Source organism: Camelus ferus, chromosome 30, assembly GCF_009834535.1.
Source record: "Camelus ferus isolate YT-003-E chromosome 30, BCGSAC_Cfer_1.0, whole genome shotgun sequence".
NCBI lineage: Eukaryota > Metazoa > Chordata > Mammalia > Artiodactyla > Camelidae > Camelus > Camelus ferus.
This window is the reverse complement of record NC_045725.1, coordinates 1,373,536-1,399,586: the sequence shown is the minus strand read 5'-3', so window position 1 is coordinate 1,399,586 and position 26,051 is coordinate 1,373,536. Positions and strand designations below refer to the sequence as shown.

At 49.8% G+C, this 26,051-nt stretch overlaps 1 protein-coding gene across 7 annotated transcripts in view; it reads right to left on the bottom strand.

Moving 5' to 3' along the window:
- Window positions 1–26,051, bottom strand: part of SLC66A2 (solute carrier family 66 member 2) — a 41,684-nt gene that overhangs the window by 3,200 nt on the left and 12,433 nt on the right. For 2 of the 7 annotated variants that reach the window (XM_032470594.1, XM_032470593.1), the window contains exons 4-7: window positions 25,642–25,695; window positions 17,448–17,493; window positions 17,004–17,098; window positions 11,708–11,924 (exon numbers count right to left, since the gene is read on the bottom strand). In XM_032470594.1, the coding sequence (XP_032326485.1) occupies window positions 11,708–11,924; window positions 17,004–17,098; window positions 17,448–17,493; window positions 25,642–25,695 (412 nt within the window). The other 5 variants (XM_032470598.1, XM_032470597.1, XM_032470600.1 and 2 more) reach the window with 5 other exon arrangements.

The following is a 26,051-nucleotide window of genomic DNA, read 5'->3' as shown; positions in this document are numbered from 1 at the left end:
TACTCAGAACAACCTGAGGGTGAGTCTGTTTCTAGTCACTGGTGCCGCTGCCCCCCTAGCCTCAGCTTGGTCCCTGTGGCACAGAGGGGACCCTGGTCACCAATCACTAATGTCCACACACACCTTCCCACACGTGGCATCTGACGCTTGGCCTGCGAGGTAATGAGCATTAGCACCATCATGTTTTCCTGCATAAAATGTAAATCAGACCCAGCTGCACAAGCAGGCTGACCTCTTACGGCCAGTTACACCAGTCTGGGGCAGGGAGGAGGGGACTCCCAAGAGGACAGACTGCAGGTCGGAGCTGCAGACACTGGGTCAAGGAGCCGTCCGGGCCGCAGGCACAGCGGGCACCTGAGCTTCTGGAGGAGCCCCATCCACTCCAGAGCCTCAGCTCTGGGAGGCCTCTGAGCCCCAGTTCAGCTCTCATCCTTTATAAAACCAGGGCAAGGAGCCGTGTCCTCTGCCCAGTCAGTGCAGGGGTGCCCGCTGGAGGGTCAAACCGAGCACGCAGAACCAGGCCAGAAAGTGGACGCTTCTCCTGACCTCCACCCACCCCCGGGGTCCTCACTGGGAGAAGGAGAGGCGCAGAAGGCCAGGCTCCCGCTGGACTCTGGGCCGGGCTCCCCGACTGCGCAGCCCAGGGCGGCGTACTTGGCTGGTCTTGCTGGCTCACGCAGTGTCTAAAGATCTTTTGTTTCTAGTTAGCTGGTGACGAATTCCTCATTAAAAGTCCAAGTCATCCTAGTCAGCCCTTTCTCTCTGGCTGCTTTCAACATTTGACTTCGGTTTCTGGCAGCTTGATTGCGATGTGATGCATGTGTGGGACTCACTGAGCTTCTTAAATCTGTGTGTTTATCTTGCCTCAGATGCTGGAAGTTTTCAGCCATTATTTCTTTAGCTACGTTTCCTGCACCACATCCTGCCTGTGGCCTCAGATGAGGCGACGCTAGACCTCCTGGTGCTGTCTGAGTCTATTCCTTTTTTTTTTTTTCCAGATTTTTTCCTATTGTTCAAAGTGGATGATTTTTATCCATCTGTCTTCAAGTTCACTGACTCTTCCTCTGTCGTCTCCACTCCACTCCTGAACTCACGAAATGTGTTTTTTATTTAGCTATTATATTTTTCAATTTAAAATTTTCTTGTTGATTTCTCTTGCAGCTTCTGTTCCTTTGCTGAGTTTCGCATCGGTTTCAAGAGCGTCTGCTCTTCCTCCTCAGAGCAGTTACAACGGTGACTTTACAGTCTGGTAATTCCAGTGCGCGTGTCACCTTGGCTGGTTGTCTTCGTTGTCTTCGTTGTCCACTGGTTGTCTTTTCTTTTGAGAGTTGTTGAGATTTTCCTAACTGTTCATGTTGAATAATTTTGCTTTGTATCCTGGACACTTTTAACCTTATGTAAGGAGATCCGTCTTGCTTCAGCTCTATGGAGAACGTCGTTTGTGTGTTCTCGCCGGGAACTGACATGGTTAAGTTCCAGCTGCAGGTTCTGGCTGGCTTTCAGTGGACATGGTTCAGTTCAGCTCATTTTGGACCTGCATGCATGGGCAGTGTTGGGTGGCTGGCCCGGGACTGGGTGGTGGTCTACCCCACAGCACCCCTCTCCAAGCCTCTGGGATGCAGTCAGGGCCTCATGCATGCACACCGAGCTTGGGGGTGAGCCCAGCACTTCATACACAACTTAGAGGCCGCTTTCTCCACACATGCCCTCTCTTCAGTCCCCTGAAACTCTGTGCTCTCAGGGACCTGCCCACTTCTCCCTTGTCCTCTGGCTGGAAAGCCAAGGCTTCAGTGTCCGTGCTGTGCATGTGGCTGGATCTGCCTACACGGCCAAATGGAGGGAGGATGGAGGGGAAAAGCACCGGGGTCCCCACCCCTTCGGGTTCATCCTTCCGCTGGTGAGAGAGGAGGACACACCCCTCAGAGCCAGGGGCCTGCCCGGCCGCCCTGCTGCTGCCGCCAGCAGCGAAGACTAGAGCTGGCACGGGGGCTCGCCTGGGGGCTCCGACGGGTGAGCAAGGCCAGAGCATCGACGACAGATGTGAGGCGTTTCGTCACACCCCCTTCCCTCTCCCCAGACCAGCAAGAGGGGCTTCTGTTGGAGCTTTCTGCCCGGCGCACCGTCTGGACTTCAGGCTGCGTTCGAGTCCAGGCTGGCCTTTGTGGAAAAGCAAAACAGGTCACGTCATTCATCCTTCAGCTCTGGCCTCCTCCCTGCCCTCTGCCTGCTCCAGTGCCCAGGAGGCTGCCGCGCCCAGAAGACCAGAGCCCGATCCCCCATTGGAGCTGCAGAGGCGCTGGCGCGCCAGAGCGAGGCTGCTCACCACCTCCCTCAGCTCAGGTCACTTCCATCTCAAAGGAAAGCCCACACGCACAGAGCAGGCATCTCAAGCAGCTCCCACAAGCAATTACGATTTCAGGAAAAGGCGTGGAGACAGGAAGGAAACCAAGGTGTCACAAATGAGTCAAGTTACATCTCACAGAATTAGGAGCTAAGGCATGGCCCCGCAGAGACACCGAATTCAACAGGAGACTCAGGACCCTCCCTCCAAAAACAAAGAGCCCCTAAGGAGCCCAGGGAGCCGGGTCAGGGGGCAGCCCAGAACCCCTCCCAAGTTGGACTCCATGCCTAGGCCAGGCCACAGAGCATGTGGAGACACCACGGAGCCGTCCTACACAACTGTCACCTCCCACTGTGTCCCCAACCTCCCCACTGCCACCTCCCACTGTGTCCCCAATCTCCCCGTAGCTACTTCTCACAGTGTCCCCAACCCCCAAAATCACCACCCTGTGTCCCCAACCTCCCCACTGCCACCTGCCGGTGTCCCATCTTGGCTCCTGTCCCAGGCCCTTTGTCACCTCCTTTCTTCACAAACATGGGCACAAAAGGCCAGGCACAAAAGCAGGAAATGGTCACGTGTGACTGGGCCCACGTCACAGCATCAGACGCTCCAGGAGGAGCCGGGACAGCACCTGCAGCCTCTTCGTGTCTCTGCTGGAATCAGAGTGAAGGTGAGGACACGAAGCCCAGTCCCCAGCAGGAAAGTCAGGATAAAAGCTTCCTCTGCGGAGTGCACTCCCTTCCCCCGTCTGCAACTGGGCCAGCCTGCACACTTACAGGTGACAGCTGGGATTGCTTGATTCAGGGGAGGTTCCATGCAGCCATGGGTCAGGCTGGTGCTCCAGAGACTGAGAACCCCAAGATGCACCTGGCACCTCCCCCTCTGGGGCCCCCAGGGTGCCCGCTCACAATTCCTCACAGGCTGGATCCACACATCAGGTCCATGTGTGGACACAAGGAGAGCAGCTTCACCTCTGCCCGGGAAAGGGTGGGGGCCCCCCCAGAGGCTGGAGCCACACAGAGGCTGGAGCCACAGGGGAGACCCAGCCCCAGGAGGCCGTGTTGGGGGTGGCTGATGCCCCTCCATCCAGTGGGTGGGCCCAGAGCACGTGAGACAGTCACCCCAACAGGAATTCCACAGCCGCTGAGCTCACGCCTGTGCCCACCAACAAAAATAGAAACAGGCACTGGGCTCTCAAGTCCCAGCTCCCCTGAGAGCCGGCCGGATGCAGCCCTGGTTGGACAGGCGCCGGTGGCCACAGTGAGGACAGCACATGCTATGTGACCTGAACCAGACCTGAACAGGAGCAGCTCTGGGCCTGGTTTGCTGAGCACTGCCCAACCAGGCCCCATGCCGAAACAACACGTGGTGGCCTGCATGGAGCCCCTTTGGTGGAGGAGAAGCTGAGGCACAGAGAGGTTAGGTGATTCACCCAAGGGCACACAGCAACTCCCTTGCACGGCAGGAAGGGCTGGGGTACGGAAGGGGGAAGTAGGAGGTTCAGCGGGAGCCTGTCCTGAGTCAGTGCCCCTCTGGGCCCTGAACGCACAGGTGCACCTTGACCCTGGCAAGTGGAGACGTGAGGTCACCTCTGAGAGCTGGGCTCTGCCTGACGCACAGGAACATTTTTAGCTGCCCAGATGCCTCACCTGGCATTGGCCCTCAGTCAGCTTTTGCATGGGGACAGGAATCTGACAGCCTTAGGGGCCCCACAACCAGCCCCACATGTTGAGGGCTCCAGGCGGGTTTGGGGAGCCCTGCAGTCAGGTCAAGTATCAATCAAGTTGTTTCCGCCCTGTCTGTGCAGGAGACAGAAACCACCCTGAGTGCCGGGAGCCCTCGTGCAGCAAGTGGCTGCTCTGAACAAGCCAGGTCGAGCCTCACACCCTCTGGTTACCCCAAGACCCTGCGGTGCCCTGCGGACGTCTGCCCCAGCCCAGGCCCACCCTACCCCCAACATGTGTCAGGTCACCTGCACCTTCAACAACTGTGGGGGGGCAGAGCCCTGAGGCCCAGCTACCACCGCTCAATAGCGGAACACGGCGGGCAGGTGCCCGGGAGCTGGGCTGGGAGAAGCGGGTGCCGTCCCCGCTGTCCCTGCCAGGAGGAGGGAGGGGGTCGCGTGGTTCACGCATGTGCTTCGTATTAATCCATCTCCACAGGAAAACTCCTTCACTCTGGAGTTTCCCTTACACAGACCTCTTTGAAGATGAATAAAGTTTTATAGGCAACAAAACCATAATCAGGCTCCCCTCCTGCACTACAGTCCCTCTGAGTTCTCAGTCTGTGCTCACAACACAGTACGAGTGTTGATCCTTTACACAGAGTGAGGTCACCTCCTGCATTAACTCCAGCTCAATTCCCAGGAGCAGGTGCTGCAACGCCCACCTGAGGGGGGAACCTGTGACCCTCCTGCCACCTCCCTTCACCTGCAGGGCCCGGACGTCCCCTCCCTTCGTCAGGTGGAGTGCAGGCAGCTGCAGAGCCGGATGGCACCTCTGGGTCCCCCACATGCAGAGGGCAGGACCTCAGGCCATGGGCTCAGCCATCCCCGCAAGCCTGCCTGGCTGTCCTGCAGCTCATCTGACAGGACAGCAACGTTGAACAGGCACCTAACCTAATTATGTCTCCCCATAGCCGGTTCTCTGGGATGCCAGTGGCCTGTTATTAGGTTAGCCTTCTTAAGGAGGAAGAACACAGTCTTAACCTGGCCTGTGCTCAAAGCTGATTGAATTAGCGACCCACATCTGTGACAGAGACTGGCCTTCCCTCCGCTGGCTCAAGGCCCATCTCGCAATCTGACAGCTCATGTGGTGCAGGTCTCGTCCCTGCCCAGCTGGGCCCCCCAACACCTGCTGGGCCTTCCAGCCGAAACTCCTCGCAGCACCAACTGCAAACTCCTTCTCTACCTGACTTCCCTGGGGAGGGGGGGCTCCTCCTTCTGCTTCAGCCTCCTTGCACCCAGTACACATTGAGCAGGCAGGTGGATGGTGTCAGGGGAAGGGGCGTGGGAGGAGAAGGACCTCTGGTCACTGAGGGTGACGACCACAAGCATCCTTTATGCCCTGAAGTCAAGATTCAGTTGCTGTGTGTGGCCCCCAAACCCTTTTCAAGTCAAACACTCTGAGAGCCAGGCCTCCTGCATTTTGTGTCATCAGGCGACAATCTTCTGGGTCAGGAAGTGGAGCAGAGGGACTGGCCGCACACCGTGGCCCTTGTGCAGAGCACATTGACCTTCCCGACACCACCTCTGCTGGATGAGTCCCTGCAGCCCCGAGGGGCCTTCTGCCACTTCTGCTTTGTGCACAAATTCTCCAGGAATCAGCACCGTCAGCCCGGTGCCCATGCCGGTAACTTCCTACAGTCATGAACCCTGCCTCACGTGTTCTCCTATTTTCCAAAAGTGATTTAGAGAATCAACTATTTCATTCCTTCACTAGCTCATTCAATAAATATTTACTAAACTGCTGTAATTTTCTGAACACTCCATTAGATGTTAGTGAGAGAAACAAATGGGACACAGTTCTTGCCTTCAAGGCCTGCATCAAGTAGACAAGACAGACAAATGAAAATACCAGTATGTATTGCTGTCAGATGGCAAGGATGTTTCTGGAGGTACATGGGGACAGCGGTCAAATAAAAGAAGGATCAGAAGGTCAGTCTAAGACAGCTGCAGTCAGAGTCTCATTCACAGAGACAAAGGGTCAGTTAGAACAAGGTGAGACACAAACTTCAACATCTCGGAATGGCAGAACTCTTCCCACCCCTCCCACAAAGTACAACGAACAGCCCTAGATGTTACAAATAAACACATGAAGACTCTCAAAGGTGGACAGGAGGCCACATGAGTCACAGACTTGGAGCTGAAGGAGCAGGAAATGCCAACAGGCAGGACCAAAGGCCCCAAGAACGGCTGCTCTCTCTCTGCGAAAGACCAGGACAGGGCAGCTTGGGAAAACAGGCAACTTTGAGACAATAATTGCTCTACTGCAGACAAACAAAACAGAAGAAACGACAGCCCTGCCACCATTGGTGACAGCAAAGGAGAGGGGGACCCTAGACTCTTACCCCTGCCAGGCACCCCAATCCCTCTACCAGAGTAGGGTCAGGAAAATCAGCTAAATCCAAAGGTTTAAATAAGATCCAGGGTCTCGTAACACGGAAATGTCTAGGTTTCAGCTGAAAATCACTTGTACCAAGAACCAGGAAGATCTCAAATGGAATGAAAAAAAGACAATGTTTAGATGCCAAAACTGAGATGACAGTGATGTGCGAAAAACCAAAGATTAAGAATAGCCACTTTAAACGAGCTTCAGTGAGCAATTATGAACATATCTGAAACAAATGAAAAAATAGACAGCCTCAGCAAAGAAACAGAAAGCTTCACAAAAGAAGCAAAACATATAAAGAACCAAATGTAAATTTTATTATATTGAAAAATACAAACATCAAATTCATTAACCAAGTTAATGAATTGGCTAAGAAATGCTCATAAGAAAACATAACAAAACAAAAAATAAGAAATGATCACAACAAAAGAACCACAGCAAACAATCTCACATTCATATCATCAAAGACCTAGAAGAGGGGAGAGGGCAGGACTGGGAAAGTAGTCAAAGAAACTTGGGCTGAAAACGCCCCCACATTAGCAAGAAGTGTAACCCTAGAGATTCAGGAAGCTGAGTGAATCCCAAATAGGATAAATCCATATGAAGACACACACCACAGTGAAACTCCTAAAAACTAAACACAAAAAAAATCTCAAAAGCAGGTAGAGCGGAATGAATCTTATTTATCAGGAAAGACAATTAGAAGGACAGTGGGTGTCTCAGGAACCACGGAGGCTGGAAGGAAGTGGCACAGGATTCTCCAAGCACTAAAAGAAGAGCAGTCAGCCCAGGATCCCACACCAGCAAAAACACGCCTCAGGTGAAAGGGCTGCCAAGACGCTCTCAGGTGGAGCACAGGAGCAGCGCCTGCCGCCACCTGACACACTCCTCAAGGCTGCTTAAAGGAGTTTCTCAAAACAGGGATAAACAGATAAACGAAAGGAGTCCTGGAATAGTGGGAGGGAAGAAGGATCATCATAAGCAAAAATAAATACAACGGACTTTCCATTTCCTCTTCAGTTTTGTGCGTTATGTTGATTGAAGCAAAATTATAACTAAGTGTTTACATTCCAAGAAAGAAAAAGTTTTACATCAATAATCTAAATAAAGATAGGACCAAATACCAATGAAATTTAAACAGAAAAGTCAACAAAACAAAGAGCTGATTCTTCAAAAAGATCAGTAAAACTGACAAACTTCTAGGAAGAGAAAATATACAAGTCATCAATAAAGCAACAGAGGAAGTGGCTGCAGCCCCTGCAGCCCCTGCAGACATTGGAAAGACACGAGCGAGCACCGGAGCACCACGGACACCGCCACACACTGGAATCCGGCAGCCTGCTAACCCTGCCGGCTCTTCAAAGACCTAAGCTATCACAGCTCACCCAGCAGGAATCCGAAAATGTGAAGAATCCTGAAACCATTAAGGAAATTGAATCCATAATTTAAAACCTCCCCCCAAAAAAGAAATGTTCAGGCCTAGATGGTTTCATTAGAGATTCCAGTAATGCTTTAAAAAGAGTCAATACAAATTCTGTCCTATCTCTTCCAGAAAATAGGAAGACTTGACAATTCACTTCATGAAGCTAGTCATTTCCTTAAAACCAAAACCAAAGTAGTACAAAAAGAAAAAGAAAAAAGAAAGAAAGGAAACTACAGACCAATGCCCTCATGAATACAGGCACAAAAATCCTCAAAATATTAGCAAGCAGATTCAGAAATACATACAAATAAATTTAAACACCACGACAAAGTGTGGTTTATTTCAATAATGCAAGACTGGTACAATACTTGAAAATCATCAATGGAATCACCAGTGGCTTAAAAAAAAATCACACAGTCATGTCAATCAGTGCAGATAAAGCATTTGACAATATTCAAAACTCATTCACTGTGAAAACTTCCAGTAAAACAGGAATAGAGAACTTTCTACACCTAACGTTACACCTAGTGGTGAAGCCTTCAGTGCCCTCACCGGTCAGGAACAAGCAGCGATCCACTGTCACTACAATTATTCAGTGCAGTGCTGGAGGTTCTAGTTAGTGCAACAAGACAAGAGAAGCAAATAAAGGACAGGCAGATCAGAAAGGAAGAATTAAGACCATCCCTATTCTTACATGACTGTTCACGTAGAAAATTCAGAGGATCTATAAGAAAATTCCTGGAACTAATGAGTTGAACAAGGTTGTTGGATACAAGATAAACATATGAAATTAATCCAGTGGAATCTAAAAGCTAATACAAATGAATCCATATGCAAGACAGAAACAGACTCACAGTCATAAGAAAACAAACTTAGGGGAAAGGGAAAAAGGAAGGGATAAATTGGGAGCATGGGATTAACAGATATAAGCTACTATACATAAAATAAGCAATGAGGGGTTACTGTACAGCACAGGGAACTATATTTAATATCTTGTAATAACACATAGTGGAAAATAATCCGAAAATATATATATATATACAAGTGAATCACTTTGCTGTACACCTGGATCTAACACAGTGTTGTAAATTAACTATATTTCAATTTAAAAATTAAAAAATAAAAGAAGTAAATGAAATACTTTGGTGTAAATTTAATAAAACATGTACTAGACTTGTATCCTGAAAATTGCAAAAGGTTGATGACAGAAATCAAGGAAGATCTAAGTAAATGGAGAGATGTACCACACTGATGGATTAAAACACACAACAGAGTAAAGATGTCACTTCTTAAATTGATATACATGTTTAATAAAATTTCAACCAAAATCTCAGCAAGATTTTTGGTGGTATAGACAAGATTATTCTAAAATGTATATGGAAAAGAAAAAGAATTAGAATAGCAAAAATGGTTTCAAAAAAAGACAGTGGGAGGAATCAGCTCACCCAGTACCGAGACTCGTGTACCTGCAGTACTAGACGCGTCAGCGGCGGGGCAGACACGTCAGTCAGTGGGCAGAAGAGAACCCAGAAGCAGATCCACACGGATGTGCCCAACTGACTGTTGACAAAGGTGAAAAAACTTTCAACCCAAGTCTCATGTCTTAGAAGATAATTAACTCAAATGGATCACGGTTTAAATGTAAAATGCAGAACAATGAAACATTCAGAAGACAGAGGACAAAGTCTTCAGGGTCTAGGGTTAGGCCACAGGTACTTAGGCGTGACACCAAAATCCTGATACATAAAAGGTAAAGCTGGTAAACTGGACTTCATCAACATTTTTAAAATTTGCTCTATCAAAGATCCTGTTAAGAGTATGAAAAGACGATACACATACTAGGACAAAGTACCCGCAAACCACATGTACAACAAAACACCAGTATCTAGAATATACTTTTTAAAACAAAAACTATAAAAAGTTAACAGTTTAAAAAAATCCAATTAGAAAAATGGGCAGAAGACGTGAAGAGACGTTTACCAATACAGACATACAGACAGCAAATATGCAAATGAAAAACGCTCAGCATCATTAGCCATCAGGGAAATACCAGTTACAATCACAACGTGATATCATGACAACCTGTCTACATGAAAAACAGTACATCAAGTGCCAGCCAGAAAGTGCAGAGACTGCTAGTGGGAAGGTAACATGGTTCAGCCACCCTGGAAATAGTCTGGCAATTTCTCTGAAGACTGAATGCGAAACTACCACACAATCCAACAATTGCATTCTGGGCATTTATCCAAGAGAAAGAAAATTTATGTTAACACAGATACCTGGGCATGAATGTTTACAGAAGCATTTTTGTAATAGCAGGAACCTGGAAATAACCCAGATGTCCTCCAACAGGTGAGAGGCTGACAGATCATGCACACCCCCACATGAAGGACCGCGGACGGCCCTGGGTACAGCAGCAACCCTGAGTCTCCGGAGAGGTATGCTGAGTGAAGACAGGCAATACACACTGTGCGACCCCATTCAGACGCTACTCCTCACAGGGCCCGAGCACGGAGGTGGATTGCCCAGTCAGCTCTGGGGCGCCTGGGAGGGATGCAGAGGGGGTGCTGCTGGGACGATGCTCTCTGTGTCTGCACAAGCTCAGTGTCGGCCCCCTGGCCGTGAGGCTGTGCTGTGGCTCTGCCGAGCGTTACCACTGTGCGAACAGGGTAGCGGTCCGTGGGCTCTCCCTGTATTATGCCTTTTTCCAGGAAGTTCTAATCTTTTCATTGTGGCAAAATATGCAACAGAAAATTTACCATCGTAACCATTTTCGGTGGCATTAAACACATTCACACTGTTGTGCAGCAGTCACCACCATCCACCCCCAGAACCCCTTCACCTTGTGAAACTGGATCACTCTGCACCCGTCAGACAATAACTCCCCACCCTCCTGTCCCCCTACCCCGGCATCACCGTTCTACTCCTGTCTCTGTGATCTGATGACTCTCAGCACCTCATGTGAGTGGAATCGCACAGTGCTTGTCCTTTCTGTGACGGGCTTACTTCGCTGAGCACAGTGTCCTCCAGGCTCACCGGTGCTGTAGCGGGGGTCAGAACTTCCTTCCTCGTTAACGCTGAAGCACTTGCCGCTGTATGTACAGACTACGCTTTGCTTATCTCACCCGTTGAAGGACCCTTGGGCCACTTCCACATTTCATCTACTGCCAGCACGCCGCCATGAACACAGAGGCACAAAGTCTGTTCAAGACCCCGCTTCCGGTTCCGTGCGGTGCGAGCCCAGAAGTAGACTTGCTGGGTCACACTGTGATCCCATCGCTGGTACTTTGTGAGGAAACGCCATACTGTTTTCCACAGCAGCTGTACCGTTTTGCATTCCCACCGATGGAATAAGAACGTTCCACTTTTCCCACATCCGCACCAACACTTGCTGGTTTCTTTTTCCTGATAGTCGCCATCCAGGTGGGTGTGAGGTGGCCGCTCATGCAGTTTTCATTGTACAGGCCTTTCACCAACTTGGTTCAGTTAATTCCTAAGCATTTTCTACAGTTTGATGAGACTGTAAATGAAGCTGTTTCGCTTCAGCAGGGAGTGCCTGAGACCTGCGCTGAGGGGAGGAAGCTGTTGTGCCATTTCCTGCATCAAGGGCTCGAACCTCCTGCCTTCGGAGACGCCCGTGGACCTGGCCTCCCGCCGTGGGAGCTTCACGAGGGTCTCAGCTGCCCCACCTTCAGCCACAAACAGGTCTGCTCGCGCAACAGGAGGCCAAAGACCAGTGTGTTTAACCCTAAACTGCTCTTTAACTGGCAGTTTTCCAAACACGACTGAGAGTGAGCAGCAGATGCTGCAGGCCCGGGGAAAGCGGCCGCCTACCTCATGCCTTCGGTGGAGCGGAGGCGCTGGTTGCGGTAGAGCTGCGGCAGGCCCAGCATGGCCTCGGTCAGCACGGCCAGGAAGCCCAGGGTCTCCACAAACAGGGCCGAGTCGATGGACAGGTACGTGACGTAGCCTGCCACCCCAGTGAAGGCCAGGACGCACTGCACGTAGTCCCCGAAGCTGCTCCAGTGCCAGAAGTGGTGCGGGTCGAAGTCTAGGGCAAGAGGGAGAGAGACGTGACTGGGGTGCAGGCCAAGGATGGTGTGGGGAGCAGGACGTGAACCGTGGGCTCCATCTGCCTCCGTCAAGGCATTTCTAAGGGAGCCTTGACACGGATATTACCCACACAAAAATGCTAACATTCTTCAATTCCACCTCAAGTAGTATGGACAGTTAGGGCGGTGCCGGACTGTTCCAGAGCCTCCGGGACCTCTCTCCTGGGCTAGAACCCCACTCCTTCCCTCCGCAACTGTGGGTGGCTTAACCTCATGCCTGCATCTCTTCAGGCCTAACAGAGGAATCACAGTACTTGTCTTGTAAGGTGGTTCTTGTGGTTACGTGAGTTTATCTCAGAAACCCCCTCAAGGACTCAGCCTGGAGCAACAGCCGGTGAAGTGCACAGGATCACCCACGCCCAGCGACCTGACCTTGCCACTTGCTGGGCAGACGCGTCCTGCAGAAATCGAATTCACGCACTCACGCAAATTAGCAAACCACAGAGCCTCGTGGGCTCCGGCCGAGGAACCCGGGGGTCCTGGCACAGCGGTGGCTGCAGGGAATGTCAGGGAACAGGGATAAATCCAGGGGAGCATGGAAAGGGTGTGATGTGCCCAGCCTGACCCGGCCCGCAGGCGGCAGGGTCCAGAGCCAGGGCACCCCGTCAGGAAAAGACTAGCAAGTCCTGGGAACCTCGTGTACAGCATGGTGACCACAGTTAATAACACTGTATTATGTACTTAAAAGTTGTTAAGAGGAGATTTCAAATGTTATCACCACAATTTTTAAAAAGGTAATTATTTGAGGAGATGCAGGTATTAACTAATTTTATCGTGGTCATCATTTTGCAATATATATGTGTATTAAATCATAACATTATATATTGTAAATATGTTGTATGTACATCTTAGGCCGTGTCTGCTGGTCACACCTCGATGTGTCACAGGCAGGTTCTGCGGAGTCATCATAGCCAAGCAAATCGCCCACACAAACTGCCAGGCACGGTGGGTGCTGAGGGTCAGGTCACCGGGAGAGCAGATGCCCCGTCAAGCCCCCCCCCCCGACCCCCGCGCTCCCAGCGCGGGCTCTCAGGAAGAACGAGAGAAACCAAAACGCGAGGCCAAATCGAGAGGAGGCCGGCCTCCTGGGAGCACGCTGGGCTGCAGTTCTGTGGTGGACATTTGCCCAAACACCCGATGGTACTAAGTCTGTAAAGGACCACCAGTGAGAAAGGGAAACCAAACTGACCTGTGTTCACACACAAAACCCACAAAACTGAATTTCATGTAGTTAAACTCGTTAGTGGCAGAAGTACAGCCTCACAGACACATCGGTAAAGGAGTCCTTCTCAAAGCAAGGACCTCACATTTCCCTGCCTCCAGCACTTCCACCCCTGGGACTGGCGTGGAGACCCCGCAGGCCAGCAGGCCCCACGTCACTGTTTGTGCCAGCTGAGAGGATCTGACACCCAGGAAACTGCCCCCTCGAAGGATGAGATGCAAGCAATTCATTTCAAGAACTGAGAGACACATATCTTTTTACCGTGACTCACTGTGATGACCTTCAGTAACGAGCAGACTCCCGAGTGTTCAGTCTATAAACTTCGACCATGTGAGTTGGAGTCCAGGTTCTGAACTGAGCTCAGGCACCACAGCTGTCAAGTCACCGCTTGACAGTCCAGCCACCTGAAGATCTGTTATTGTGGTGGCGGTGACAGTGGTGATTTGGGCCGCTCACCAGAGCCACAGCCACAGCCACAGTCACCACTGAGGACCAAGTGAAGGCGCTCAGGCACCTCAGGAAACCTCCTGAAAATGCTCTCGCCTGGGGTCTCATGGGAGCTCAGCCCCAACGTGAAACAATCACCGCCTCATGCAGCGGTGTTTCCACGGCGATGGTGTCCAGGGGATACCGGCTGTGAGCTTCCAGGAGCCTCCCCCGGGGGCTCCCTCGGGATGGCCTTGATTCCTCCAGCAACGGGCTGCGAACCAGAGGCTCACCAAGAACTCAGCACCCAGAGCCTTTACTGGAGGCTGGTCATGTTGACACCCCTGCCTGACACACACCAAAATTCCAGACTTCCAGAAGGAAAGCAGATATTCAGACGGCTGAGGCACAGAGTAACTGCCATCAGTTCTGGGAATGGTGGGAAGTGTCCCAAAAGCCAAGTTCCTAGACATCAGCCAGGGGCCAGCTTGGCAAGTGGGCCTTTCTAAGGACAGCAGTCCCAGGCTTGCCGTGTTAACACTTTCGACACAATCACAAAGACATCAATTCTTCCCAAATTAATCCACAGATTCACAATAATCCCAGTCAAAATCCTAGCATGCTTTTTGTAGAAACTGACAAAATTACCCTAAAATTCAGAAAGAAATGCAAAGGATGTAGACAAAGAACAAAGCTGGGGGACTAACGCTAACTACCTGATTCCAAGACTTACTACCAAGCTACAGTAATCAGGACAGTGTGCTATTGGCAGAGGAATAGAGCAATAAATCAATGTAACAGAATAGAGTCCAGAAACGGATCCCCCAAGCACAGACAGCTGATTTTCAACAAAGATGCAGAGGTGATTTAGTGGGAAAAAAGAAAGTCTTTGGACATCCATATGCAAAAACAATGAAGTTGGATCCATACCTCACACCATAAACAAAAACTAACCCAAAATGGACTCTCAGACCCACCTGATGTAAAGCCTATAACTACAAAACTACCAGGAAAAAAACCTTTGTGACCTTGGGTTAGACAAAGATGCCTTAGATATGACACCAAAAGCACAATCCATTAAAGAACAAACTGATACATTGGACTTCATAAAAATGTGGAACTTCTGCTTGTCAGAAGGTACCATCAAAAGAACAAAAAGACAAACCACAGACTGGGAGAAAACCGTGCAAGCTCTGTGTCTGAGGAAAGACCCTGCATCCAAAAGAAAAACTCAAAAACTCAATACAAACAATTCTTAAATGGACAGAAGATTGGACACTTCAGCAGTGAAGATGTACGAATGGCAAACGAGTGCATGAAAAGGGGCATCGTCAGTGAAACGCAAATGAAAACTGCAGTGAGATGCCGCCACAAACCTACTCCAAGGGCTAAAAATTAAAAAAAAAAAAAAGGTCCATACAAAGTACTGATGAGGATGCAAAGCAACTGGAAGTCACACGCGGCTGGTGGGTTGCAGGATGGCAGGGCACTTTGGGAGACAGGGCGACAGTTTCTTAAACAGTTAAACACACACTTACCATGCGGTCCAGCCAGTCCACTCCTAGGTATATACCCAAGAGAAAAGAAAGTACATGTTCATATAAAGACCGGCACCCAGGGTTCATTCACAGCAGTTTTACCTGTAACAGCCCAAAGCTGGAAATGACCCAAATCTATCAACCAGTGAATAAACAGAAAAATCGCAGTACAATCATGTAACTCAACAATAAGAAGGAATGAACGCTCTACAGCCTGGAAAACTCAAAGTAACTATGCCGAGCGAAAGAAACCAGACAAAACAGGGTACACACTGTATGATTCCACTCACATCAAGTTCTAGAAAATGCAAATGAATGTGCAGAACGCAGATTAGTGGTTGGGGTGGGGGAGGGGTTACAAAGAGGAAACTTGGGGCTGATGGGCATGTTTACTGTCTTAATTTGGGTGAAGGCTCCATGGTTGTATACATGTCACAGCCTACCAAGATCGCACCCTTAAGCATGCTCCCCGTGTGCTGGCCACGCCTCAGTAAAGCTGCTGACGTTACATGGAGCTGCCTGCAGCAGGGGGGTTCAGAGGGGCCCGAGGAGTGAGCACGCAGCGGGGGGACAGGCCCTCCGTCCACCCTCCTGGCGCATGTCCCACTCTTTGACCCAGTTCCCAGATCTGCATGTGGGGTCAGCAAGCAGCAGCCAAGCCCGGGGATCCATGAGGGCCCTGGATACACAGGCTATGGAGAGGGCGCATAGGTGTGGGCAGGAGAGGACAGAGTGGCCCCCCTCAGGCCTCAGGGGGCTTCAAAGTCATGACAGAAGTGAGGGGTGGGGGGAGGCCGGGTGGAGGCCCAGCTCAGGAAGGGCAAACTATGAATGCAGTTCCATTTCTGCCCATGAGACCCTCACCCTGGGCTGAGGTCTCTTGGCCCCTTCTTGCTGATGGTAGGGCCTGAACAGCCTCTGTACCCTGACCGGGCCACCTCGGGCTCCACGTCTGAGGCAGGAGACTGTGGGACAGATGCAGCAGCACCCAGTGCATGCCCTCAGCATCTGGCCCTCTGACCCAAGATCAGCCCCCAGCCTCAGAGCACGAGCTCCCCAAGACCCCCAGAACCTCGGATCCCAGTCCTTCATCTGCAGACGAGTCAGAGGAACAGCCCTGACGCTCTTAGAGAAAACCAATAACAGCAGATGGGTGCCCCAGGTACAGCCACAGGTATCCTCCAGCCATGTCCTGGGCTGGGCCCTGCCAGGGTCTCCACTCTGGCCTGCACTGGGGCCCTGCCCAGGCGGGAATGGAGGCCCCATGGAGTACCCTCCTGGGACTGGTGGGCACGGGGACCCCCCCCACCAGCGCCCCTAGGGACCGTCCTAGAATGCATTCCCACTGCGGGGGTGGGGGGCGGCACTTTGTTGTATGTAAGTCATACCTCCTGCAGTTGGTCTTTTAAAATGTACAAACCCCTCACCAATCTCTGTATAATAGCTTCTTCGTTGTCTGAAATGGCGAGGTCCTGTTTCAAAGAGAAGGGAGGCTTTCTGCGAGTGTGAGTGCGCCCCCACCCCGGAAGCCGCGGGGCCCTCTGGGTGCCTGCGCCTGGCGCAGAGCAGGGCCAGAGCTGAGGCTGCAGACCCAGGAGGCCTGCGGAACACCAGCCCCACAGCCTCCTGCGGAGGATGCGAGGCCTTGTGGGCCGCCGGGACAAGGCCACTCCGTCAGGATGTCAGGGCCAGCACCAGACCCGCCCCGCGGCCGGAGACGGAGAAAACCCAGTCCGGCAGGGGGTGGCGGCCGGCTCCCCCATTAAGGCCGAGACCCCGTTACACGCAGGTGGGTCCGCGCCTCGGTTCCCGCGCCTGCAATTTACACTCACCCAGGACCTGGTGGCCCACGCACGCCCCCGTGTGGCCGGCCCGCCGGCTCCGCTCCCGGGGACAAGCGATTGAGGACTGCAAGGCCCTAGCGGTCCTGCCCGGGGAGAAGAGCGGCGTGAGCCCCACGGCGAGAACACGAACAGCCACAGGCACCCTGCATGCACCCACCTCCAGGGGCGAGACCACCCTCCGGATGGCCCCTGTTCTCACAAGACCCCACGAGCCACGGTACCATCCTCATCTGTAAAATAGGGAACTCCCGATGGTGAGCCCCGCGGCAGGAAGTAATTCAAGCTCACTTCTCGGAGATACAAGTTCAAGTGCAAGGGAGGGAAGAGGGAACCCGGAAAGGCCAGAGTGATGGGCCGGGAGGACCGTCCGCAGTGATCTGGGGAGATGTCACATCAGACCCTCCAGGGGGACAGGGCCACCAAATAACTCACCCCTTCCAGGGTGACAGCAAGAGCAAAGGACCTCCATTTTCTTCTCCTGTATTTTTAAACCAAGGGAGAGACAGGTGACTAAAAACTTGTAAACCTCCTGGTTGGGCAACTCAGCTACAGCAGCAAGAGAGCCCTGGAGGGTCTGTGCCGAGGGACGGCGGCAACATAAAGGGACCACACCCAGGCGGAGAGAGCACGAGACCACAGAAAAGGCCAGCAGACGCTCACCTGCGGCCGGAGCCTGCGAACAGAAACACCTCTTTCCAAAGCCACAGCCAGGGGAAGCTTCAGCCACTTGGAACTAGAGGAAAAACAGCGCTCCCAAACACCAGACCCCACTCTGACCATGCTGACAGCTGCTCTCCCGCGGGGGCGGCAGCTCCGCCTGGGCTGGTGCGGCCCTGAGCGAGGCTGGGGCACACTGTGCCCTGAGTGCAGAACACACACCTGATTCCAAAGCCTCGATGAGAAGAACAGAACAGAAAATATCCTATTAGTAGTTGATACAGTGTTACACGCTGAAGTGATAAAGTTTTAGTAAAAAGTGTATTGTTAACATTAATTTTGCCCATTTCTTTTTACCTTTCTAATGTGCTACTTAGGAAATTTAAAATTACCCACGAGGCTCAAATTCTGGCTGGCGCTCATTTCCTCGAGGCAGAGCTTTGATGTGGCCCAGGCCAAGGCCAGCCCAGTCCAGGCTTATCTGCCCCACCACACCGTGCCACCCTGACAGCCCTGGGCTGTATGTAGCTTCAGAGAAAAGTCAACCAACCCGCCCCATTGGAGGGTGCAGGGCTCCCTGAGGGTGGTGGGTAAAGCACAGCCTGCCACCTGCTGCTCTGTGGCCTCCTGCTTGTCTACCCAACCTCTCTGTGCCTCAGTTTCCTCATCTGTAAAACAGGGAAAAATCAGGGGACCCTCCGCAGAGCCCAATGTTGGAATTAAATGAGCAACTTCATATAAAAAACTGAAACCAGTGCCCAGCACACACTGCGCACCCACCCTCAGCTCTGTTTAAGAACACTGACCATGTGCTGGTGCCACGCCTGCCTCTCCCACCATGGCTGGGCTCTGCCGGCTGCAGCTAGGCCCCACTGTGATGAGAAGGTCCGCACTCCCTAGGTCCCACCGAGCCCTGCAGGGACCTGCATCACTACCAGTTTCTGGTAAACAAATCCAAGCCCAGTGAGGCCAGGCCTGGCCTGTCCCCCAACCCGGTCAGCCCGTCCTGTTCCACCCCAACTCACAATCACTCCCCTCCCCTCAGAGGGTCCAGACAGAGGCCACGCCAGATGCACTGGGTACATCCAGTGACAGAAAGTAAGGAGGCACCCCAGAAATGATGGCCAGCCCATCAGCAGGACACAGGGGCTGACCAGACACGAGTTTGTTCACTGAATGAAGTGGGGGGGGGGCCTTTCTGCAGTCCTTAAAGTCAGGAGAGTCCGAGGAGGAAGGGGATCTACGTGTCCTTTCCAAGTGCCGCCCCAGAAGCAGGTGTTAATCACAAGCGGGAAAGACCCTGCCAGGTACAGCCTGGAGGACCAGCCGCCCTGGGGAACCACCAGTCTGGACCCATACACAGGACCTGCTCCTGACTGGAGGGGCTTGAAGACACCCAAACATGAGGGTGATTCTGAGGGACCCTAACTACTGAGAAAACTGGTGGGACCACCAGCTAACCCACCAGGATGGTGGGGAAGCAGGGAGCATCCCAGTTGCTAGGAAACGGATATTGTCAGTTGTGAGTCAGACACATCCTCAATAGTTCAAAATGAACTGTGTTGTATGTCCCACCTTAACTCTGTTGTTGCCCCCCCCCCACAAATGCTTAAAAATCAACCCTCCATGAAAACAAAACTAACCTCATCACTTCAAAACCCTGGTTCCAACTGAAACCCAGCCCCCTCCCCTTTTTTTAAAATTACGTTTTTAATGAAGATACTGGGGATTGAACCCAGGACCTCAAGCATGCTAAGCTCACGTATCTCTGAGCTATACCCTCCCCCCCAAAACCCAGCTCTTAAACCCACTTCTGTCTCATTCACCTATTCATCTGATTCTGAAGTGCCTACTCAGTCCAGGGACACAGCCCTGACCTCCCACACCCACGTCCTGGGCTCAACCTCCAGAGGAGTGCAGGGCCATCTGAGAAAGCCCAGAGCAGGGCTTGACTGGGCTCCACATGGGGGCTGACCTGGAGGGAAGCCCCCAGGTTCAGGCCCTTCACAGCCCCAGCTTTACGTAATCCAAATGACCAGGGACAACACAGGACTCAGCAAGGATAGCCAGCAAGTGTAAGTGCCCTCCCGGTGTTCAGAGCCTGGTCCACATTACAGACCCACCTTTAATCCCTTGCACCCCCAGTACCACCCTCACCCAAAGCAGGCAGGCCACAGCACAAGAAGGTCCCACAACCAGAGACCTAGAGACGCAGCCAAATGCCCCACTGACCCCCTAGCTGGGCAAGACTGACCAGAGAGAGGGGACACGACCCCTCTTTGAAAAATGCTGCCAGGGAGGTGAGCTCCACCGCAGGCTCAGTGGTTGGCTGGCCTCTCTGACTCCTATCACACCTCCAGGCCCTCCCTCACTGCTAGTTTCCACTCAGTGGGGGCCCCCAAATGGACAATGAAAGGGGCCAGAAGCTGAGGCCCTGTGTTTCCTGTTCTGCTGTTCTGCCCAGCAAGCTGGGTCACTCGGGCTGACAGGACCAGCTTCTGCACTGAATCATGACACACCCGCATGGCTGGGCTCAGCAGAACGAGGACAGAAAGGCCCAGATGGACTGGATAGTTTTCCTACAATTAAAACAGTACCTTCACTTTAAAATTAAACTTTTAAGGCTACTTCTGAAGACTCATGGAGGACACAGCCTTCTGGTCAGGAGAACACCCTTCCTCATTACCTACTTGACACTAAACCCACAGGCAACGCCCAAGGCCCCTGAGTCCATCCATCAGTAAATAAAAACAAAAAAGCCAGCTGCTCTCCTGGCCTGAAACATCCTCTGTAATCCAGCCAGTGGGGTTTCAGTCAGGTTAAAAACAGCAGAGGGCCGGGCACTGCTGGGATGGCGATGTGAGGTTCTCTGCACGCTCTCTCCCCAGCAAAGCGAGCCTCACTGCTGTGCATTATAAAAAAATGACCATTTTAAAGTTTCTGGGACGTGTCCTAAGGGCATATAGCAATGAAGAAACATCTATTTAGGAAAAGAGCCTTGAGACCTGGCCTGATGCCTCCCCGAACCCCAGTGTGATGAAAGCACCCCTCCAAAGGGGGAGCCAAGAGGGACCCCTCGCCCCAGCTCCCAGTGCAGGGTGATGGCTTCTCCCCAGGACAAGCAGATAGAGAACACCATTCCTGCCTCAGCACATTCATGGGGTGGAGGCTCCACACCAGAAGGGAATGCACAGAAGGCCAGGGGCTACAATCCCCAGTGCCTGCACTTAAAGCAGTGGTGTTGTCCCAAGGAAGGCCACTGCTGCCCGGCCTCCAGCTCCAGGGCGCGAGTTCAAAGGCTCTACCCTGGCAGTGGGGACGTGCAAACAGAGAGCCCTCCAGCCCTCCCTAAAGAGGGTACCTTGCTTGGAACAGAGCATGGGCAGGTTCAAGCCTAAAGACACAGACAAAAAGTGGGTAACCTGGCAGTGGACGAACAGAGAGGAAGTTGGCAGCCCCACAATAACAACAGGGAACAGACCCAGAGCTTATCAGGGAGAGGCGGCTGGACGAGCCTGCTGCGACCAGCAGCTGTCAGGACCTGCCTCAGATTGCCCCGCCTGACTGTAAGGACCTTACCTCAGAGCTGGGCAGGCCTGGGCTGCTATCAAAACCAGTGGAGCAATCAGCTACTAATCGGTGGTGACAGGCCACCGGCAAGACAGCTCGTCCACAGACAGCCAGAGGGAGGAGTGGTCCCAGGAGGGCACCCATCTAGCCAAGTCACTAAATATACAAACAAGCAAACAGGCCCCACAACCATAGTCGGGGGGGGGGGGGGCAGTATCCAGAGTTCTTACAATATTTTACCTAAAATAGCCAGTTTTCAACAAAATATTTGGGGAGATGAAAGAAACAGGAAAGTGATCCACACACAGAAGAAAAAAAGGAAACAAACTGCTTTTGAAAAGGCACAGCCATTAACTTAGCAGAAAAGACTTCAAAGCAGCTATTATAAATATGTTCAAAGAACTAACAGAAACTGTACATAAAGAAGTAAAAGAATTTACTGACAATGTCTTATCAAATATAGAATATCAATAAAGAGATAGCAGTTATTAAAAAGAGCCAAATGAAAATTCTGTAATTGAAAAACCCAATAACTGAAATAAAAATGCACTTTAGGGGCTCAACAATAGGTTCAAACTGGCAGAAGAATCAGTAAACTTGAAGACAGATCAACAAAGATTATGTGGTCAGAAAGGCAGTAAGGAAGTACAGTTCAGAAAATCGAGCAGAGCCTCAGAGGAGCAAGGGACCAGCACGTGTGAGGGGCGTCCTGAAGGAGGGGAGAAGGGAGCAGGAGAGTTGTCAAAGCAATGGTGGCTGAAAGCTTCCCAGACTTGATGATCTGCACACCCAGGACGGTCAACCTCCTCCGAAAAGAATAAATACAAAGAGACCCACACCTTCCCTCACTTTAGTCCAAATGTCGAACGCCAAAAGAAAGACCAACTCTTAAAACGAGCAAGAGAAAATGACTCACGAATTCAAAACACTGAAAAGAAACTGCCAACCAAGATTCTTACATCCAGCAAAACTTTTTTAAAAATGAGGGCAAGATAAAGACATTCCCAGGTAAACAAGACTGGGAGAATTCCTTGTTAGCAGACCCAGCTTACAGGGAATACTAAAAATAACTTCCTCATGCTGAAAGCAAGGGACATCAGGCACTAATTCTAACTCACATGAGAAAACAAAGAGGTAACTATATAAGACAGTGTGAGTGCACATTTTCTCTTACCCTCTCTTAACTGATTAAGAACTTAAGTTTCTATAAATGTGAAGTAAGTTCTAATAAGATGCATACTGTAAGCCTTAGATAAATCACTAAGAGAATAATATAATTTAATGAGATATGATATAATATAATAGAATGTAATATAATATAATGATATATATATATTTAAAGTTCATTAAAGGAACTGAAATATTACACTAGAAAACATTCACTTAATACAGTAGAAACCAGTAAAGAAGGAAGAGTTGGGGGGAAAAAGACATGAGGATGCATAGAAAACAACAAGTGAAATGGCAGACATAATGGCAAACATAGTAACATTAAATGTGAATGAATTAAACAATCCAATCAAAGAGCAGAATTGCTAGAATGGATTTTTTTTTAAAGATCCACTCTGTGCTGTCTACAGGAGATGTATTTTAGATTCAAAGATACAAATAATTTAAAAGTAAAAGAGAAAAAGATGTATCATACGAACAGCGACCATAGGAGATCTGCAGTAGCTACACTACTATCAGAAAAAAAAAACTTTAAAACAACAACAAAAAATGACTAGACATGAAGAGAAACTTTATACTAAGAGGACCAATCTGCCTGTAAGCTAAAACTATAAACATATAAACACCTAACAACAGTGCCCCAAAATGCAGGAAGCAAAAACTGACAGGAGTGAAAAGAGAAACAAATAATCCAAAAACAGCTGCAGACTTCAGTGCACACTTCTAGTGATGCACATGGCAGCGAGACAGAGGACTGGGGAAAGGACGACTCGCACAGCTCTGCAAAATCAGACACATGGCCCTCCACCTGCAGCAGGCAGCAGCAGAACACACGTTCTCTCAAGTGCGCGTGGGACGTTCTCCAGGACAGCCCCTCCACCAGACCATCCAACAAGCCTTCATTCAAAATGGCTGGAATAATACAAAGTATGTTCTCCAACTACAGTGGAATTAAAGCAGAAATCAATTACAGAAGAACATCTGGGGAATTCATAAATGTGTGGAAATTAAACAAACACTCACAAACAGCAAATCAGTCAAAGAAGAAATTCTGAAGGAAATTTAAAAATATTTTAAGACCAATGAAAACAATATACAACATACCAAAATGTACAGGATGCAGCTAAAGCATTCCTTAGAAGGAAATTATGGCTGTAAATGCTGTATTAAAAAAGAAGAAAGAAAAAATAAATCAATAACTTAACTTTCTAGCATAAGAAACTAAGAAAAGAGCAAACTAAACCCAAAATAGGCAGAAGGAAAGAAATAAATACTAGAGTGGAAATAAATAAACTAGAGAATAGAAAAACAATAGAGAAAATCAAAACCAAAAGTAGGTTCTTTGAGAAAAATCAATTAACTGGACAAACCCTTACCTGGAAGAACCAAAACCAAAAGGAGGGTGAAAAAGAGAGGAAACTCAGATGACTGAAGCCAAGAATATACGTACACATACGTGTGGCTGGGACAGTGTGCGGCACACCAGAAACGGACACACTGTAACTGATGGTACTTCAGTTAAAAAATAAAAAAGAATTAAAGAGGGACTGTTACTACCAACTCCACAGAAATTAAAAGGATTGAAAGGGAACACCAAGAAGAACTGTGTGCCAACAAATTAAACAACAGACTAACTGGACAAATTCCAAGAAAGAATTTCTATTGAAACGAACTCAAGAAGAAATAGAAAATCAGAATAGATTTATAACAAGCAGAAGACTGAATTAGTAATTCTAAAACTTCCCACAAAAAGCTCAGGCTTGGAAGGCTTCACCAGACAATCCTGCCCAACGTGTAAAGAACTGATAAACTCGCAACAAGTGGTAAATAAGCCCCAGAGATTAATGCACCATATAGAGAATACAGACAGCAATATTGTATTATAACCATCAAACTTGCTGAGAGACTAAAAGTAATTATTCCAACCACTAAAAAAAAAGGATAATGTAACATGACACATGCTAGCTCTGTGTTATCATACTACAATATTCATGTATCAAATTAACACGTGGTACACCGTAAACTTGTACAATGTTGTATGTCAAATACATTTCAATTTAAAAAATTTTAATTAATAAAGAATTGATAGCAATCCTTCACAAGCTCTTCCCAAAAAACCAGAAGAGGAACACTTCCCATGCCCCACTTCTAAGGCTATAGCACTATCCTGGTACTGAAACCAGTCATCGCAAGGAGAAACACAGACCAAATTCCTCATGAATATGGACACGAAAGCCTCAGCAGAGTATTAGCACCTGATAAAAACGGTTCTACAGCATGATCAGATGAGACCGATCCCAAAAATGCAAGGTTGGTTCAACACACAAAAATCCATCATCAACGCAATACACCATAATAGTAGAATAAAGCACAAAAACAACATGATCATCTCAACACACACAAAAAGCACTTGACAAACAAATATCCTTTCAAGATAAAAAGAAAACTCTCAAATTCAGAACAGAAGGGCACTTGCTTAACCTAAAAAGGGGCACCTGCGTAACACCCACGCTGACATCGTACTTAATGGGACTAAATGCCTTCTCACTATGAGCAGGGGCGAGACAAGCACACCGACTCCACCACTCCTGCCAGGGGAACGAGGCAAGAAAAAGAAACGAACACATCCAGACTGGAAAGCAAGAAGTAAAACTGCCTACCCGCAGACGACACATCTTGCATATAGAAAAGCTTCAAGTGTCCACTAAAACGCTATTAGGATAAATGAGATCAGCAAAGTTGCAGGACACAAGATCAATATGCGAAAATCAATTTTATTTCTACAAAGAATCAATGAAGAATCCACAGTGAAATTAAGAAAACAATTCCATTTACCATAGAAGCAAAAAGAATAAAATACTTTGGAATAAATTTAACAAAAGAATTTCAAAACTTGTGTTTTGATCATTTCTTTCCTTCTTTCTTTCTGCCTGTCTGCGTCCCTCCCTCCCCTCCCCCACCTCACCCCTACACACACACACACACACACACACACACACACACACACACACACACAGTAAAAAGGGCAGGTTTCTAGGCGCTACTTCATGCTTGGAAACAGCAGGCTGTGGCTGGTTAGCTCGCAGGAGACGTGGCCACACTGGGTGAATGGTGCACGTGCACGAGGGAGATGCGGACACAGATGGAAGCGATGACAAGGGAGACAGAGCTGCAAAGAATGAAAGGGCCAAACGTGCCAGTGGGCAACCTCATGCAGCGTGGTACCTACCCAGATATGATCGCCTGGGGGGGGCTTTGACTTCTTCATCTTTATTATCTGCAGCTACATTTAAAAAGACATAGAGAAAAAACAGAAAGGAAGAAGAGACAAAAACAGACTGGTTTTAACATGGTAAGTCCTTGTTGTGTTTCTCTTTTAAAAGACCACTGGGACAGAAAGACCACAGGATTTTGGCTTCTGTGTGTTAGGACTTTCTGAACCATCTTTCTCCAAACCAACCCTCCTCCAAAGTAGGTGCTCGGGGCAGGGGTAAAAAGGAAAAGTTACCACATTTTCATTGACTTTCTAAGGTCAGAGGCGCTGTGCTGACAGAGATACAGCAGACCCTGCCTCTGCGTCCCCCTGGAAACTCTGTGTGCAAGTCCTGGTTGCAATACAGCTGTCCCGGGCTCACAACT